Source organism: Chenopodium album, chromosome 16 (genome assembly GCF_948465745.1).
Source record: "Chenopodium album chromosome 16, dcCheAlbu1.1, whole genome shotgun sequence".
In the NCBI taxonomy this organism is placed as follows: Eukaryota; Viridiplantae; Streptophyta; class Magnoliopsida; order Caryophyllales; family Amaranthaceae; genus Chenopodium; species Chenopodium album.
The window spans coordinates 4,263,035-4,281,782 of NC_137849.1; the positions used below are offsets into that span (position 1 = coordinate 4,263,035).

The 18,748-nt window shown below is 35.7% G+C and overlaps 1 protein-coding gene and 1 pseudogene across 1 annotated transcript; one reads left to right on the forward strand and one right to left on the reverse strand.

Annotated features, from left to right (window-relative positions):
• The first annotated feature begins 960 nt into the window (after window positions 1-960).
• LOC145583763 (1-aminocyclopropane-1-carboxylate oxidase homolog) lies at window positions 961-14,196 on the forward strand (annotated as a pseudogene).
• A 470-nt stretch (window positions 14,197-14,666) lies between these two features.
• Window positions 14,667-17,537, reverse strand: LOC145584710 (methylesterase 17-like). Its single transcript, XM_081641516.1, has 4 exons — window positions 17,307-17,537; window positions 16,420-16,560; window positions 15,214-15,348; window positions 14,667-15,123 (listed from the first exon to the last, which is right to left on the reverse strand). The coding sequence occupies exons 1-4, from the start codon at window positions 17,535-17,537 to the stop codon at window positions 14,842-14,844; spliced, it is 789 nt and encodes a 262-aa protein (XP_081497642.1). The 3' UTR covers window positions 14,667-14,841.
• Between the last annotated feature and the right edge of the window lie 1,211 nt (window positions 17,538-18,748).

Consider the following 18,748-nt stretch of genomic DNA (forward strand, 5'->3'; position numbering starts at 1 on the left):
ACAGATCTACTATTAGATTAAGCGATTGGGCTTTACCTGATTTGGGCCTTGGAAGAGGAATGGTCATAGGACTAAGATGCTATTGTCATCCTAGATTGGGCTTTAGTAGTTTTAGGCCCGAAATAAGTGTCATTTTGGTACCCAAAGATATGCATATTCTTGACTGCATATTAGTGCAGCTAGAATAGCTGCAACAATGCTAAACGCAATGTGTAGTGCATGAAATGCAGCTCATTCCTTTCTTTTTTCTTTTATGTAGCTAACATCCTTCCGGAGTTTCTTTATTTCCTTTTTCTTAATTTTTACTTTCCTTTTCTCAAATTCTCTCTCCACTTTTCTTTTCCTGTAACAATTTTGATCAAAATTTTCTCTCTTTTAGTTTTTCTCTCTCCTCTGTTTTTTCTATTTTCCTCTTTCGTTCGACTTTTTCGATTGATTTTCTGAGTTTTTTATGCCATATGTTCACCTTCAAAACATTGATCATAAATTTACAAACATTAAATTGATCTAAAAAACTCAATTATATCTGACATAGCTTCCTTACACAAGAGGACAACTTAAATTAGAACTTTTTAGTCAAATTTGCATTGCTAGCACATTAACTAATCTTGACATAATTACTTAATAGAGTAATCTTTCCTCCATTACTAAGTGCACAATCTATCTTCTCTTATTTCTTTAATCATCAACCTATTCATGTGAACTTGTCATTGATCGATCATATAATATTGTAAGTAATTTTGAAATACATAATATACTCATACTTGCTATTTCTGTAATCAAATTTTCTTCAATTCTTTATATTATGTACTTAAACATGTAACAGGTCAATGAGTTTAATTTTACTACAATACAAGTTATACATTGTGAAGTTTTGAGCATTTCTTTATTATTTATCTTTCCTTAATCTCCGTCCTAGGAGCTTATAGTAGATTGATTGTTGTTCCGCCTTCTCTAAAAATGGCCTCCGAACAGGATTGTGATCGAGAGGCTGAGATCAAGGCTTTTGAAGACTCGAAAGCTGGAGTCAAGGGTCTTGTTGATGCTGGGATAACTAAGATCCCTAATATGTTCATACATGAACATCACAGCCTCAATAACTTATAACAATAACACCACCAATTATGGTATGTCATCTTTATTTGCATCCAAAAAGCCTATGATGAAATGCAAATTAAAGTTAAAATTCTTACACTAATTAGCTTTTTAATTTTTTTGCATTGGATGATTTGATCACGAATCATGATTATTAGGAGTGCACGTACTAGAAAAAACTTTCTTATGCAAGACTAGATTCACTATTAAGGACCTCACCTCAAATCGTAGAAGTATGAGGTTCAGAATGTATGGTATAAAATAATTTGAATCTTATTAACCGACAATATTTAGAGGCGTAGTGGGTCATGGATCCCATTACTTCTTTCTCCCAGACTTTCAAGTACATACCTCACCCTCATATTTCAGACCAAAAAAAACGTGAGGGTTAACTTTAATTAGGATTTTTATCCGTGCTTTATTAAGTCTCTTAAAGGTATACCTGAAATATATTTTCATAATATTGAGGATTTGAGGATGAAATTGCTCATATGAACCCTGCAGGGACATACAAGTCTTTTGATGATGACAACAAGAACAAGATCCCCTTGATCGATTTCAAGGGGATCAAGGACAAAGATGGAGGTCGACGTGAGGAGGTAATAGAGCAAGTGAAGATAGCATGTGAAAATTATGGTTTCTTTCAAGTCGTCAACCACGGTATTCCTCTTGAAGTACTAGATGAGATGCTAAAGGGCATACATAAGTTTCACGAACAAGATATTGAGAATAAGAAAGAGTATTATTCGAGGAGCCAGCCCCAATTAATCTTTATGATTGTAAAATTGTATAAACTTACGGCTTGACCTTTCATTAATCGAGGGCAAAACATATAATCCCTAGAATTACCTTAACTTAGGTTACTAAGATTAGGAAACAATATATAAGATAACTACCAAAAATATCGCACAAAATATATCCTCAATACCCCCCCTCAAGTTGGAGCATGAGTGTCATAAGTGCCTAACTTGGATAGAAGATAGTCAAACTGTGACTTTCCAAGCGCCTTTGTGAAGATGTCGGCCAATTGAGAAGTAGTAGGAACATAAGATGGAGAAATCAAGTCTTCAACAATCGCATCTCAAACAAAGTGACAATCAACTTCAATGTGTTTGGTTCTTTCATGAAAAGCCAGATTCTTTGCGATGTGCAAAGAAGATTGACTGTCACAAAACAACTTGATTGCCTTAGGGTGTTGCACACCCAAACTCAACAACAAACCTTTAAGCCACTTAAGCTCACAAGTAATTGCAGACATTGATCTGTATTCGGCCTCTGAAGAAGACGTCGCCACAGTGGGTTGCTTTTTAGTCTTCCAAGAGATAGGAGGATGCCCCAGAAACACCAACCAACCTATGATAGAGCGACGAGTTAGGGGGACAAGCCGCCCAATTTGAATCACACCAACCTTGCAAAGTGAGATCACTAGTAGCACTCAACAAGATACCTTGACCCGGGGTACCTTTTAAATAACGAATGACACATAGAGTTGCTTCCCAATGCTCAATGCGTGGCTCTTGCATAAACTGAGACAAGATATGAACGGAGTATGCTAAATTCGGTCTAGTTACCGCAAGATAGATCAAACAGCCAACGAGCCTACGATACACCTCCGGATCCGCAAGGAGATCACCTGTGGCACAATCGAGCTTGTGATTTTGCTCCATGGGAAGACCACTCGGCTTTGCCCCTAATAAACCTGCTTCAAAAATAATATCCAAAGTATATTTCCGTTGACATAAAAATAAACCCGAAGCACTACAAGCGACTTCTATGCCCAAAAAATACTTTAAAGGACCAAGATCCTTCATTTTGAAACAATCACTGAGATAAGCCTTGAAACCAACAAGTGCAGCGGAATGATTACCAGAAATAATAAGATCATCAACATATACTAAGACATTAATCTGAACCGTGCCTTTAGTATAAGTAAATAGAGAATAATCAAAGTAAGATTGAATGAAGCCATACCCTTTCAAAGCCGTTGTTAGCTTTGCAAACCAACACCTCGGTGCTTGTTTCAACCTATACAAGGACTTTCTCAAGCGACACACTAATGATGGATCTGTACCCTCAAACCCAGGAGGTAATTTCATGTATAACTCCACAGCAAGATCACCATGCAAAAAAGCATTATGCACATCCATTTGATGGAGTTCCCAGTACTTTGATGCTGCAATTGCAAGGAAAACCCGAACTATGGTCATCTTTGCAACTAGAGAAAACGTTTCACCATAATCTATGCCTTCCTGGCTTCCTGCTGATGGTTACCAAAAAACAACTAAACAAGATTTAAGTCGTTCAACATCACCATTAGACAAATATTTTGTCTTGTATACCCATTGGCTCCCTAGAGTATGTTTACCGGGAGGAAGGTGCTCTAAGATCCAAGTGTCATTATCTTCCAAGGCTCTAATTTCTTCCTGCAGAGATTGTCGCCAACCTTCATGTTTCATGGCTTCTTTAAAAGATTTCAGATCATGACCACCAACAATAGCTGCCAGAAACTTACAATAATTCACAGAAAACTTGTCACAATTTATATAATGTGCTAAAGGATAAGGCGTACCTGAAGATGGAGTGGAAGGAGACGGATTTTTAGCAAAGACCGAGTGAGTCACATAATCACGAAGAAGAACCGAGGGAATTTTATCCCAAAAACCACGCCCCAATGGCTGTTGTTCTGCCTCCCTTGTACTACTGCTGTCATCACAGGGCTGTTGCACAATGGCAGTTTCGAGCTGTGTTGCTGCCCCTGCGCCCGTAGCCATATCCTGCGGGGTGGCAGAAGCGTGGCCCTGTTGTGCTGCTGCCTCTGCGCCCGCAGCCACATCCCACGAGGTGGCAGTAGCATGGCCTGACTGGTCAGCTATGCCAATGCCCGCAAGGTCTCAAACACTAACACTACCCATATGCTCAGTGTCACCATTGTGCGTCTCATGCACCTCATTGACAATATACTCCCCATATTCCACAAAATCATCATGTACATCACAATTTAACTCAAAATCATGAGACTCAATATTAACATCTTCCGGGGTAGCATATGGAAACACATCCTCAACAAATCGGATCCTGAGACACAAAAAAAACTTTGGATTCAAGATCATATAATCTCCACCCTTTATTCCCAAACGGGTAACCCACAAAAATACACTTTCGACTCCGACTTGCAAACTTATCTCCATTAGTTTTTTTTATTATGTGCAAAACATAAACACCCAAAAGTACGAATGGCATCAAGCATAGGGGGTTTATCAAAGAAGATTTTGAATGGAGTTTTATTTTGTAGCAATCGAGTAAGAGTACGATTAATTAGGTGAGCCGCGGAAAGTACACACTCACCCCAAATATAAATAGGTAATTTGGCCTGAAATCTCAAAGCTCTCCCAACCGACAAAATATGTTCATGTTTTCTCTCAACCCTCCAGTTTTGTTGCGGAGTACCCACACAAGAGGTTTGGAAAATAATACTCGTAGTACCAAAAAAATCACGCAAACAATTAAACTCCGTACCATTATCACTTTGCACAATTTTTATGGTTTGAGAAATTTGTCTTTCCACCATAGCAACAAACATAAAAAAAAAAAAATACAAAAAACCTCCGTTTTATCATTCAATAAATAAATCCAAATGGCTCTAGAATAATCATCAACTATTGTCAAAAAATAACGAGCACTGCTTGACGAAACATGACTACACGGGCCCCACAAATAACAATGAATTTTTTCAAAAATTCTAGATGCTTTATTGTCACTCAAAGGAAAACTATCTTTATTGTCACGCATACATACTTCACATCCTTTATCTAAACAAACTTTATTACTAACTGTGGCACATGTGAGTAGTGTGTTGTCCCACATTGATTGAGTTTATAAGTGAGAGTTTGTATTGGGATGTGTATCTCACATTGAAGAAATAAGAAAGTTGTGTCCACTTTATAAGGTTAAGGGGCTACTCCCCTCATTGCCATATGATTTTGAGGTGGAACCTCCTTGGTCGTATAAAGTGGACAGTTGTGTCGGGTGTGGCCCAGGCTCGTTTATCGATGATTAACGAAATTTGTCAATCTAATGGCATTATTGTAATAATAGGGAACAATACTTGACGCCACATCATGAGCAAAGATAATGCCAACTTAACGATTTTTTCGCCGTTACTTCACCGACTACACCTCCATTGAACTCCTTGTATTAAAAAGCTTCTTGTTCTAAAGCTTCCCCGACCTCGAACACCATAGAAGCTTCCCCGACACCAACACCAATGAAGCTTCCCAAATCTCCACCTACCTTTCCTGGTCTTAAACGAAAAACCCTATGAATGAAGGGTGAAATTAAGGGCATGGTCAACCCCAAAGGGTAGGGGTGACCATGTCCTCCATTGAAGCTCCTTCAATTGAGCTTGATTTTTGAAAATGAAGTGATGTCGGCGACATAGGGGAGGTCGAAAATTTTAGTGTTGAAGCTCCATTGTTGAGTCAGAGGAATGAGGAGAGAGAAGGATGGGAAAGCAGTAGGAAAGAGGAAGGATATGCTAAAACTAACAACATCCTATTAAAATTACCAAATTATCCCAAATAATTCATAAAAATGTCAATTTTACCCCTATGATTTACATACCTTGTCAATCATATAGATTAACTTGAAAAATGATCCCAAGTAATTCATAGAAATGTCAATTTTACCCCTATGATTTACATATTTTGTCAATCATAAAGATTAACTTGTATTTTCTCTTATTCGAGGGATTATGACACTAATCATTTTTTGTACAATAGTAATTTCAACTTACTCCTAGTCAAGGTGGCTGCTTGGAGAGATACCATGACTTTTATTCGTGGATCTTCTCCTCCCAATCCTCAAGAATTACCCTTAGTGTGCAGGTACTATAAAAGTGCTTCCTTAGTTACTACTACTTCTTCCGTTTCTTAATTTTCTTCCTTTACAAATATACTATACATTTTTACAAATATGTACATTTTATCTATAAAATTGTAAGATATATTGATATCTATACGTTCATTGATCACAAATACAGGGATATATTAATCCAATACACTAATGAGGTGATGAAATTAGGTACGACAATCTATGAGCTACTATCTCAAGCTCTTCGACTTGAATCAAGTTATCTTAAGAACATAGGGTACGACGATGGTTGATAGGCCGTCATCGAGCCTACCAAATATAAAAACCTAACTTGGTCTCTCTAATGGATAGAAAGGGCAAGTAAGGGTCGATACCACAAGGACTAAAGGGAGCACTAACAAATATCGATTTGTGATAAGCTAAGTCAAGTCTTTTTGGGTTTTGATGTATAAAGAAAAACTACAAACAATAATAAAAAGGATCTTGGGAAGGTATCCACCAATTAAGTCATTCACAAACTACAATTTAACATACAAAACATAGCAATTCGGGGATAAATTAGGGGAAGTCATCAAAGGCACCCAACTACTCTCTCAAGCTAGAGGGATTACTTGAGTCATGATACAACCTACTCTCGTGGTTACAAAGCATAAAACAAGTGTTAAAGCATAATCACGATGACATAAACATTCCCTTGACTGGCAATTCCTATTCTCATATCATTGCAAGTCAATTAAGCATAAGGGAGCTAACTCAAGTTCATCTCTCGATCCTTCGTTGAGAAAGCTTAGATGAATAGTTCTAGCAATGACCACTTACAAGAACTAACAATTAAACCACTTTAGCTCAACTAATTAACACCCCACATTATCTAAATCAATAGATAAATTGCAAAACTAAAGGAGTTAACAACTAAGAAAATGAAATCAAAGACTAATTTAACATAAACAAGTAATAAAACTAGAAAAGATACAAAAATAAGCAATTAAAGCAATAAAATAAGAGAGCGAGTAAGAAATTCTCATTGATAATGCAAGAAATAATCAAATCTTCAAGTCTTCTTCCTTCAATTTTTCATATTCCAAGCTTTCAACAAGTTTTTTCCACTTTCTCTCTCTAGAAAATAAGAGTTTCTCTCTCTAAAAACCCTAACCTAAGCTAACTACACTAAGTAGATCCTCTCCTCCACAATCGGAGCTAAGAAGGTATTTATATTACCCCAAATAAAAAGGACGGAGAAAATGAGAAAAGCCCGAAAACAGGCTTGCACGGACATGCCAAAGTTGGCACGGATGTTCAATAGAGGTAAAACAGAGGCAGAACCTACTGCCCAGGTCTGCACGGGCGTGCAGCCTTGCACGGACGTGCCATTTTGTTGCATGTCCGTGCAGAAACCCCTGCATGAACATCTTGACTTTGAGAGGCTGTAACTTCTTCGTTTCTTGCCAGAAATGGACTTGTGACCAGTTGTTGGAAAGCTCTTGAGACGAAATTTAATCTCCAATTTGAATCACTTCAATAAGTTGAGTAGAAAAAAAGTTATGGTCAGTTGAAGTTGACCCTTGTGCAAATAACCCTTCAAGGCTTTCCAAAAGCTTTTCATTTGTCTCTAAGTCACTCATCCTTCATCCTCCACTGCTCCATCAACCAATTGTGCCCTTCTCCTTTCTCACTCATGCTTGATCACATTCATAGTGCTAAAAATAGCTACATTACATCAAAAACACAAACAACCCGTGAAGCATGAATAGTACAAAATTTGCATAAAAATAGGATAAATAATGAACTTTGATGCCGAATAATAACGAAAACAAGGTTCAAAATTACCCTAAAATCATACCAAATAACAAGTTATCAATGGCACATTTTCTCCATGCAATTACTACCCTGCTTGCCCCGAGCTAGAATTGACCATTGGCTCAGCTACTCATGTCGATAGTGGCTTCATAACTATACTCCTCGCTAACCACACCCCTGGCTTACAAGTTCCTATCAAGGTCATCAATGGCTCGACGTCATCCCTATTCTTGGCTCACTTGTCGCTAACATGGGAAATTTGATGCAGGTGATGATTCTTCTCATTCATTTTCACTTAGTTTACAAATTCTTTTCATTTGTTCCTTAGAATCGTTACATTGTCGCATTTGTTGGTAATGAATCAATAAAAACTAGCAATTTTAAACGGGAAATTCCTGATGATTAACATAATTTGTCACTCACAAGGGTGATGGTGTCTTTTCATTCTTTAAATCAAGGATAGTAATTTCATTTTACATGTAATGATGTGTTCATAGTGTCAGCTATGCACTACATATTTGTGTTTGATTGCGTAAACAACTAGCGTAAAACATCCGTTAAGAGCAAAGCCCCAAATCCCAAAATCACTCCTTCTCTCTCCTCTCTCTCAAGTCTCAACAATGACAAAAGTGTAATAGCTTCTGCGATGGAGGGTGTTCAGCGACAATGACACTGAAATTAGTGCTGGGCATAAGCTAGCCGTGACTCCGACAATGGGTAGTGATGGTGTCTGTGATTAAATCGATCATTCTCGTTCGCCAACGTCAGCAAGAATTATGTCCAAGAGCTCATTGACAAAGCTCCCCCATGTACGGCTGTTCATCGGTCCAAGACCAGGCCGGACCGAAGACCGAAAATTAGAATTTTAAGAACCGAAGACCGAACCGATTAAGCAAGGACCAAACCTGGACCGGATCGAAAGAATCGGTCCAAAACCCAGACCGGACCGCTTTGGACCGATTTAAGAATTTTTTAAAAAAGAATTCTAATTTTTTTAATAATTATATGAAAAACTCAAAAAAAAAATATAAAAAAAATTAAAAAAAAAAAAGGTAAAGGAAAATCTACATTTTAACGTCTTTTTTTTTGTATATTTAGTACAAAAAAGCTCATAGATTTAAAGTTTTCTAAGCTTATTAAGGATAATCTTAACCATTATTTAAGGTTTCACGCATATTTTTAATAAAAAAATCAGTCCGGTCCAAGACCGATTTTTATAGGGTTTTAGATCGAAGACTAGTAAAATAAATTCCTAGACCCGAAGATTGAACCGATTAATTTGGTTCTGGGTCAGTCCGAGGTGGTCCGGTCTATTTTTTTAGTTCAGATAGATTTATGAGCATCCCTATCCCTAGGTCATTAATTTCAAGGTGAAATAGTCACCCCTACCCTTTGGGGTTAATCAAGCCCTTAATTTCACCCTTTGCTTCTAAGGTTTTCGTTTAATTTGGCGGCAAAGACGCCGAAAGTGGTGGTGCCGGTGGACAGTTTTATGGAGGGAGATGATGGGTCAGTGGACATGATGAAGATGGTGTTGTTGGTGTTAAGCTTCAATGGAGGAAGTAGCTTGGACACTATTGTTAATTGATAAATGGAGTTAGGATCTAGGCCATGTGTTTGTGATGATTAAGCAGCTTACAAAGAAAAAGGCGGATAAGCTGGCTATTGAGTAAGCACTAGATTGACATAATATGTTGATCATCATGAAGATCATTTGGGACGAGCCCATTTTCAAGACAAGTTTAATTAGTAAAAGTAAATTAATTAATTTCAATAAAAATAATTTATTAATAAAAATTAAGTGAAGGTAATAAGGCCTTAATGCTTATGGTTATGTGATAAGATTATGTTAAGTATCAATATTATTAGAACATTACTTGTTATTAAAGAGTTGTTGATGCTACGTGTATGTGTTGCTATTGTATGAAAATAACGTTTTTTTAGGCTAAACCACAATTATACATTCATAAAAGAAACAAAATTAATTCTGCGAAAATTAGCTATGAGATGGGCTCTGTGTACTTGCTGTCGTTCCACTTTCCTGATATAACAGTAATCGAACTCCTGTGGTCGCTTCGCTATATCCTTCAAAGTCCATCTATTACTTATCAAATTACCATCATTCCTCTTTAACATTGTGATTAAGTGTGCACAATCTGAGTAAATTTCAATCCTCTTGTATCCTTTAATTGAAGCCTAGTTAAGAGCTCCTAAACACGCCCTAGCTTCACCGCAGAAAGCTGATTTTGCAATCCCATAACTTCCACCCCCATCAAACCTTGTATCTCTATTATTTCCAGCAAAAGCCCACCCAATTCCTACTCTCTTCGTGCTCTTTTCCCATGAACCGTCAACCCGGATTAAGAAAACGCCCTCCCCATTCGTATATCTCCCTAGCTGAACTGACAGAAAGCCAGGAGGGAAAGGTGGATTATTTATTCCACCAATACGTTCCTCTGTTGCTTCAAACCACTGTAATTGTTGTCTGCTTTGCTGTATAATTATTCTAAAGTGTCCGCGTTCCTTTCTTCTTCCCTGAACACTCTTTCATTCCTTGTAACCCAAAGGCTCCACATAGTTAGGATAAGAGTCTTGATTTGCTCACTTGAGATGCCATCCTTGCTATATAATAGCAGGATTTGGTTCTGAATCCACTCTGTTAAAGGAGTATCATCATTTAAATTTACAGTTTTAGCCACACTTCTACTACTCTATATTTCTGTTGCAACACTACAAAAACGAAGGAGAAGTTGTGTTGTTTCTTCCTCCCCACAAATGTCACAAGAAGTATCTAAATCCACACCTCTTACTGACAGATTACCTTGGTAGCCAATCCATCATAAAACATTTTCCATAGGAAAATTTTCCACTTTGGTGGAAGAGTTAAACGCCATAAAATTTTAAAGAAACTTACTTGCCTGTCGCATACTAGGTTTGTGTCTTCCACTATGTCTCTTAGGTATTTTATAACTTGATTTTATTGTGAATTTCCCAGAAGAGTTAAGTTTCCAGTATAAGAAATCCTGCTGATTAGATTTAGGAAGTTCCATTGCAACAATTTTCCTTGCATCCGAATCTTGAAACCACTTTGCAACCTCTTCTCTTTTCCAGGTCGTATTACTTTGATCAATAAGATGCGCTACTTTTAAACTCCTAGCACTGCTCAAAATATGATGGCATTTGATCTCTGGAATTTTCCCGTTCATCCACGGTTCTGTTGTTGCTGAGACCTTGCTTCCCTCTCCAATTTTCCAAGCAAACCCCTTTATGAACAAACCGATTACACTCTGTAAACCTCTTCTACCCCACAACATTGCCCCATTCCATCTTATATTTGCGCTGTCCACATTAGCAATAGTACTTCCCTGTTTCTTGTAAACCTGAGCTATTAGTAGTAGAGGGTTCACAAGAATTCTAAGAGCTTGTTTAAAGAGTAGTGTACTATTGAGATATTCTGCCCCCTCGAATGCCTAAACCCCCTTCCATCTTTGGTGCTTGTACAATACACCTTTTCACCCAATGCATAACCTTATCTATTCCATTCCCCCACCAAAACTTAGTAATGATGGAGTACGATCCATTCTATTAGTAATCCAGGTGGGGAGTTTAAGGCACTTCATAACACGAGAAGCTATACTCAACAATACTGTATTTATTAAGATAAGTTTTGCCCCTTGAGAAAGAGACATAGTACTCCAAGATTTTACCTTCTTCAAAATTGCATCCACCAAGTATGAAAAAATCACACTCTTCTTTCCCAACCGATCAACTAGCATGGGACCCTTAGATGTTTTCCAAAACATTGAACCTGGGATACTCTTAAGATTTCCTTCACCCTTTCTGCCAGTTTACCATTTATGTGCAGCGATAGCTTGATGAATGATTTAGCAAGGTTCAGCTGCTGCCCTGAGGCCTCACTGAATCTTACTAGTATGTCTTTGATCGTTGTGCATGATTGGTTCGTTGCTTCGAAGAAAATCATTACATCATCTGCAAAAAATAAATAGGTGATAGACGACGCTCTTCTAACCACCTTATTTCCTTTTAGATACTCGATATCTTGTGAAAGGGTGAGCATACGAGACAAAATATCCATACAAAATAGAAAAAGGTAAAGGGAGAGGGGGTCTCCCTGTCTAAGCCCGCAGCTAGGCTTGAAAGTTTCCGTTGTCTGGCCATTAACCAATGCTTTGAACGAAACTATAGTAACACATTATGAGATTAGTTGCAGCCACTTTGGGGTAAAACCATATGCTGTCAATATTTTGAGCAAGAACGTCCAATCGACCCTATCGTATGCTTTTGACATATCGATCTTAAGTGTTGCTAGCTTCGAAGAAGACCGAGTGTTAATAGTTGATGTGTCCAATTTATATAGTATTTTACCCCCGTCCCTTGGTCATAATTGGTAGTTTTTTTGGCTCTTTAGAGCCACTTTTATTACTAATATGTGTTTTCTAGTGTTTTTGTAGTTTTGGTTGAGTTTTATAGGGAATTGCACTCTTGGAGCATTTTCCCGAGATTTTATGGAGCGACTACGAGCATTGGAGGAGCACGACCATCTTTCATAGCCCAAGATCGGTTAGAGTCATCGAACCGGTGATTAAGGGCTCGACTTATGAGAAGATGAGGCATTGGACCGAATGATTAAAGCCCCAAGGAGGATATTTGGTTTGGGCCGAGGTACAAGCCTAAACAAGGAGTCCAAGTAGCCCGAAGGGTCTCCGCCCGATGGCGCGCCCGATCGGGCGCGAGAAGAGAAACATTCATTGGGAGTAAAAAGGCAGGCCCGATCGCCCGATCGGGCGCGTGTTGGCATTAGTAGATTTCTAATCGTCGATTAAGTTTGTTTAGTTTAGGATTCTTGCTTAATATAAATACTTTTCCGTTAAGCAAGTTTAGTATCTTTTTTTTTAGACTCTTTTTTTTTTACCTTCTCCTTTAGACTTTCTCTCTCTCTCCTCTTAAACTCTAGTATTATTTTCTCTCTCTGCAACTCTTTGTTTAATTCCATCTCTTGTTTCCTTCAACTTTGGTAACGATTTCTTCTCCTTTAATCTCGGCTATTTATTTTATTTCTTCCATCATGTCTCCTTTAATTGCTTTGATTAGTTTAGTTTTAATTATGTCTGAGTAGTTTTCTTTCTAGGGTTTATGGGGATCCATAAATAATATGAAGGGGTAAATTATTGTTGTTGATTTTCAAAGCTTGATTAATTTCCTATTGATTGATTTAATGCTCTGTGACTAGATTAGGCCTGATCTTTTATGCATGAGTTTGACAATATTGATTCGAGATTCGAGAGATGAGAATTGATGTTTAGGTCTAGTTTCAATAGGCAGACTAATTTATAAATGGTTAGGTCGAGATTCGAGAGATGAGATTTAATACCGGTAAATTAACTCTGTGATTGTAATACGTAGCGAAAGCCCTTTACGATCTGATTAATTGATGCATTGATGTTTGATTGTTATGTTTTACCTTGGAATATTATTTATTGGTGAACCTATGCCCTAGGTCTTTTATTATTTGATTCCTCCCTACTTTTATTTCTCCCTACTCATATTCTTCGTAGTATAGTTCCTTCAAATAACAACTTTTGGTTACTTAATAATTTAGATTATAATAATTAATTAGGAATAGAAAGACTCGTTTCCCTGTGGATTTGACCCTACTTCCCTATCTATTATTAGTTAGTGGTTTTAGGAATTACTTTTGATTAGGTGATACGACTTTAGCCTGTCAATAGTATGCAAGAGCTCGTGGCTTAGTAGAATGTTGTTTTCCATATGCCTTCCCGAAATAAAGGCATTTTGGTTGTCCGAAATTAGTTTTGGAAGCAACCCTTTTATTCTATTCACCAAGCATTTTGATATACACTTGTACATTGTGTTGCATAGGCTAATTGGTCTGAATTGACTAGCATTCTCCGGCGCTTCGACCTTTGGGATCATCACTAACAGGGACTGATTTCACGTTTTCAGCAGGAAGCCCAAGTTGAAGACATCTTTAACACTTTTCACCATATTGTTTCCAACTAGTTGCCATTGCTGTTGAAAAAATTCAGCAATGATCCCATCCGATCCCGGGGATTTGACTGAGTGACATGAAAACATGGCCTCCTTAATTTCTTCATATGTTAGAGGGGCAATGAATTTGTGATTTCAGTTGATTAACAACAACAAATTTGTGAGTGCATTACATAGGGTACTAGCAAGCAATAAGGGCCAAGGATTTTTCAATGGCATGCATTTTTAGAACTCACTATTATCCACAAAATTCCGCACGACTCTATAAACCAATCGAGGAGCTTTTATCTCCAGAAAATCCTCCCATTTACCGTGTTGTTACTGTCAAGGAAATCATCTCAAAGAAACATTCAACTAATCCGGCCTAGAAGCATTGGCAACGCTCTTGACAAATTTAAGCTATGATATTAGTCATCGTCACTTACATTACTCAATTGTATTTGAATCGAAGATGATGTTCTTCATTTGAATCAGAGGGAGAGAGGAAATCAATGTAACCGACCCCTTATGTACGTGGTGCTGATCACTTATTCACTTTCATATACTAATCCTGTGGGATTTTATTATAATATAAGAAATTCATTCGTGAGAATAATATAAACAATTTATTTCTGGTAATTAGTTTAGTATCTTGCCTTTTATATTTGTCAAATATAATGTATGAACACGTAGTAAACATGTCCTAAGGATTATAAGCTATATATATTTAATTAATATCGTATAAAAGAATATATAAATTAATCATGGGTATTAACCATAAACCTAATATTTTGGTTGTATGAGTTGATTCTCTGATGTGGTATCAGAGCTAACGTGATAAAGAAAGTCAAAGCTTTAAAATACAAAGTAGAAATCATTGAAAAGGAGTATTATGATGATAATGTATAAATTGATTTTATATCAACTTTGATCAATTAAATTCTCATCCCATCTAGAAAAACTAATTAAAATAATTGTATACGAGATACATACTCGTATTTAAAACTATAAATTAATATCTTCTTTTACATATGTTTGTAATCAAAACCCTTGAGGTTATTAATGGTAAAGCTAATGGCTTTCAAACTTAGTAGCAACCTTAAGAAGTAAGCCAAAGAGATGAGAGGGATTAGAGAACATAGGACAATGATCACTATCAATTTCATAAACATCAGACGGTGGCCATCTCTTGATCAACACATCTTGTTGCTCACGTAAGTACACTTTGTCATGCAATGTCTTGATGTAAACACGTGGCACCTTATCAGAGCCCTCACCTTCAGGAAACATGGCCCCATGAATGAGAGCTTTGATTGGGCATGGTCTCAAAAGCATTTTTGCCAATGTACAATCCTGTGGAGTATTTACATCACAATTTTAATTCTCTAATATAGTAATTAATGTGTTGTTGAAAGTTGATTAAATTAAATTATGTAAGTTTACCTCTAAAGGACTCATTTGGTACAATATCTCACGATGAACTTCCTTTTTGAAAGTGGCACTACTTGGAGAATTATTCGATCCCTGTTCATGGGTATAGTCAAATACATCCATGATTTTAGACAAATCGGGCGATCCCTACAAGATGACAATTCACAATACAAAATTATACTTTATAAAATACTTATTAAATATGATTGAGCTAAAAAATTATTCTGTCAATTGCCAATCATTTCAAATATATCATTTAATTTTTTATTTTTTATTTTGTTGAATAACATTTTAAAACAGGCTTAGGTGCAATACTTTCATTAGGACGTTTTATTCTTATTTATCCACATAAAATTAAAACGTAACAACAACCATTTACACAAGATTTGTGATAGTGTATAAAAACATATTCTTAGATCTCAACCATTAACTTAAGCTTTTGGTTGAAATGTGGATGTAGCACATGTCCTCCCATACACCGGTGCAAATTAATTCCACTTTGAAGTAGGGGTGGATGAGATTTGAATCCGTGACCTCTATGTCACGTTGGCTCCGATACCATGTTAAAGGACCATCTCAACCAAAAATTTAAGCTAATGGTTGAGGCCCAAGAATATGTTTTTATAAATTATCAATTTGACCAAAAGGCCTCAAATTTATACCAGTATACTAAAATCCTAAGATGAATCCTAACCACTAATTTGCTTTAATTAGCCTTTTTTTTTTTACAAAATTAATTAGTCCTTTTGCTTTCTAGTTAAATAAAACATTTAACACAAAATATGTTTTGCTAACACATTAACAAGCTAGAAGCTTATCAACGTAAATTAATCAAGGAAAATGATAAACATAGCCCTGAGGGCTATGTATAAGAAGCTAAATTAGGAAATATTGAGGATAAATTAACATTAATTACACCGATCTGCGCGTGATTTTGTAATGATTTCCCAACTTAGTTCCATTTTAGGAATTATATTTAATGCTTATATATAGCCCTAAGGGCTATATATATCATTACCCATTAATTAATTATGAAAAAACCCACAAGTAATAAATCCAACTTAAGCCTGCTTTTAAGAAAAACTATTGTTAGTTACACTAATTGACTGTACACTAAAATCAATAAAAACGGGTTTCAATTGATATTTTTTCCAAGTACATCTTACTAAAATAATCTTACAATATTGAAATGCACAAGAACGGAAGAAAATAACTTACCAAATTTCTATCTTGTTCGGTTTGGAAGCCATTTCGGAGCATAACAGCCCCAACAAATACCCCGACTTGGATTTTCTCTGGAAAGTTTTGTATGGCCTTTGTAACACTCAGTCCTCCTGCACTATGCCCTACCAATATTACCTAATTCAATAAAATCAAACCAATTTAATTAACAAGATAGATAGAGTATATACCAATTATAGTATCATACTCCTTTCGTTCTTTTTTTGTTGTATTCTTATTTGGAATGAGTTGTGCAACAAAAAGGAAAGGCGAGGGAGTATAGCTAATTAGCTATACAAGAGTATGCAAAAAATTTGCAAACACATGTGAATTTCAAGTTTGTTATTTTGTATTGTATAATGTATTAACAAAAGTACTCCGTGGTACAAATTAAATCATTTGGTACTATATCTCTAATTTGGTATTATACAAGCCCTTCATTTTATATTCTTTTTTGACTAATTAAAGAAGTAAAAAAAAAAATAGAGGGAGAATAAAAAGTAAATCTAATTTTATGAGTTAAGTGTTCAATATATAATTATACCTTTCATTAATTTTAATTGCAATATTTGAACTTTTACACCGTGACACTATTTACACAATTTTCAATCATCTTTTGTGATTTATACATAAAGAAAAACATAGTCATTTAGATCTAGTCAAATATCTCTCGGTATCTACTTTTAAATATCAACTTTTTAATTTTAATTAAAGTATAATTAATAAATCGCGAAATTACAAAGAGTGCAATTGAAAAGTTATTCCTTGTAACAATCACATTTAAACATGCATGTTAATGCAAAAATAAGTACTCATCGTACAACAATTAAATTATAGTAAAAAGAAGAGCAAGTATATAAGCATATATAGCTTGCATTGCTAACCTTGTCACCTTCTGGTAGGCTTGCCAAAAGATCATCGAGGGGCTTATTATACTCTTCAAAAGTAGAGATAGTATTAGCATCAACGGGGTGAACCCCGGAGCTACTAAGGTCCGGGCAACTAACCTTTTGCCCGATACTTTCAAGTAGGCATCGGATTTTGTACCAACACCAACCTCCATGGCTCGCGCCATGGACTAGGACAAAGTGCGCCGAAAAGGGTAAATTAGTCATTTTATATTCTTGTGTGTGAAAATATTGAGGGTTATGAAGGTGGATGATCAAGATATTAATAGAAGTTCATCAAGTTATTAAATTTTAAGTGAAACACAATTTGCTAAACAAATCATACAAAAGTGACAATATTGGGGACCCGTACTTTGAACACAAAAATGGGAAGACTTGATGGAAATGATAAGAAAGATGAAAATCCTAGAATTTTCTCCACTAATTTATTAAAATGTCAATTAATGAACGGTGATCTTAATTAGTAGTTGTTGAAATAACATTCTAGATTTATATTGATTGAACATTTTGATTATCTTTCCACATCGTTGGAGAAATTTCTTTGGTTGTATTATTTGTTTGTAAGTGTCCTTAATGTTTTACAACTTTACGTATGTTTGGTGTTGTCTTTTAATCATAAACTGTGGATATACACGACTATATAAAACAACGAATAATCTATATATATTTGTCCAAATTTGAAATGTATGTAAAATTCTCTGTTACGTGTCTTGATAAAACAACGAACAATCTATATAAATTTTGATGTTGATAAATGAAAAATATACATGTAGCCAATAAGCCAATATTGAGTTAGAAGTAGCAATTAAACATTGACTTGGCTTATTAGCTAAAAAAAAGAGGGTATAACCATTAGCTTTAACTTTTAGTTGAGTTTAATGATCCTTTAACATGATATCAAAGTCAGTGTAACACGTACTAAAGTCATTATTTAAACTTTTGGTTAAGAAATAAATGAATATACTTCGTATTAGTATATAAACTAAGGGGACTAGTTATATACATAGGAAACAAATTGAGAAGAGAAGGTTTTTAAAGTGGTCATATTAGCCATTACATAGGCCTCGCAGTTGAAACTGGACCAGAATTAAGGTAAGAGGCGGTGAAATAAATATAATATAATTTAAAATAAAATAAAATTTTGAAGAGGTAATAAAATTTAAAAGTGGTATTTTGAGGGTGGTAAAATGCAATTAAACATGATAATACATGATTAGTCATGTGAAAACTTGTAAGATCAAATTTCATAATATTAATTGTTTATAATTTTAACCTATCAATAACTAATAATATTTATAATTGAAAAATAACAGATTGGCAATCATAAGATGAGAAAAGTGTTGCAATTTAGTTAAACAAAGGAAGTATAATTTTTTTTTTTTTTTTTTTTACATCAGCATAACCAAAAGTATAATATT

Bases quoted from the DNA above. Each gene is read 5' to 3' on its own strand.
- LOC145584710 (XM_081641516.1), bottom strand. From the start codon at position 17,537: ATGACTAATTTACCCTTTTCGGCGCACTTTGTCCTAGTCCATGGCGCG. The intron at 15,349-16,419 runs GTAAGTTATTTT...GTCATCTTGTAG, and splicing joins CCGAACAAGATAGAAATTTG to GGATCGCCCGATTTGTCTAA. The intron at 15,124-15,213 runs GTAAACTTACAT...AATACTCCACAG, and splicing joins ACCAAATGAGTCCTTTAGAG to GATTGTACATTGGCAAAAAT.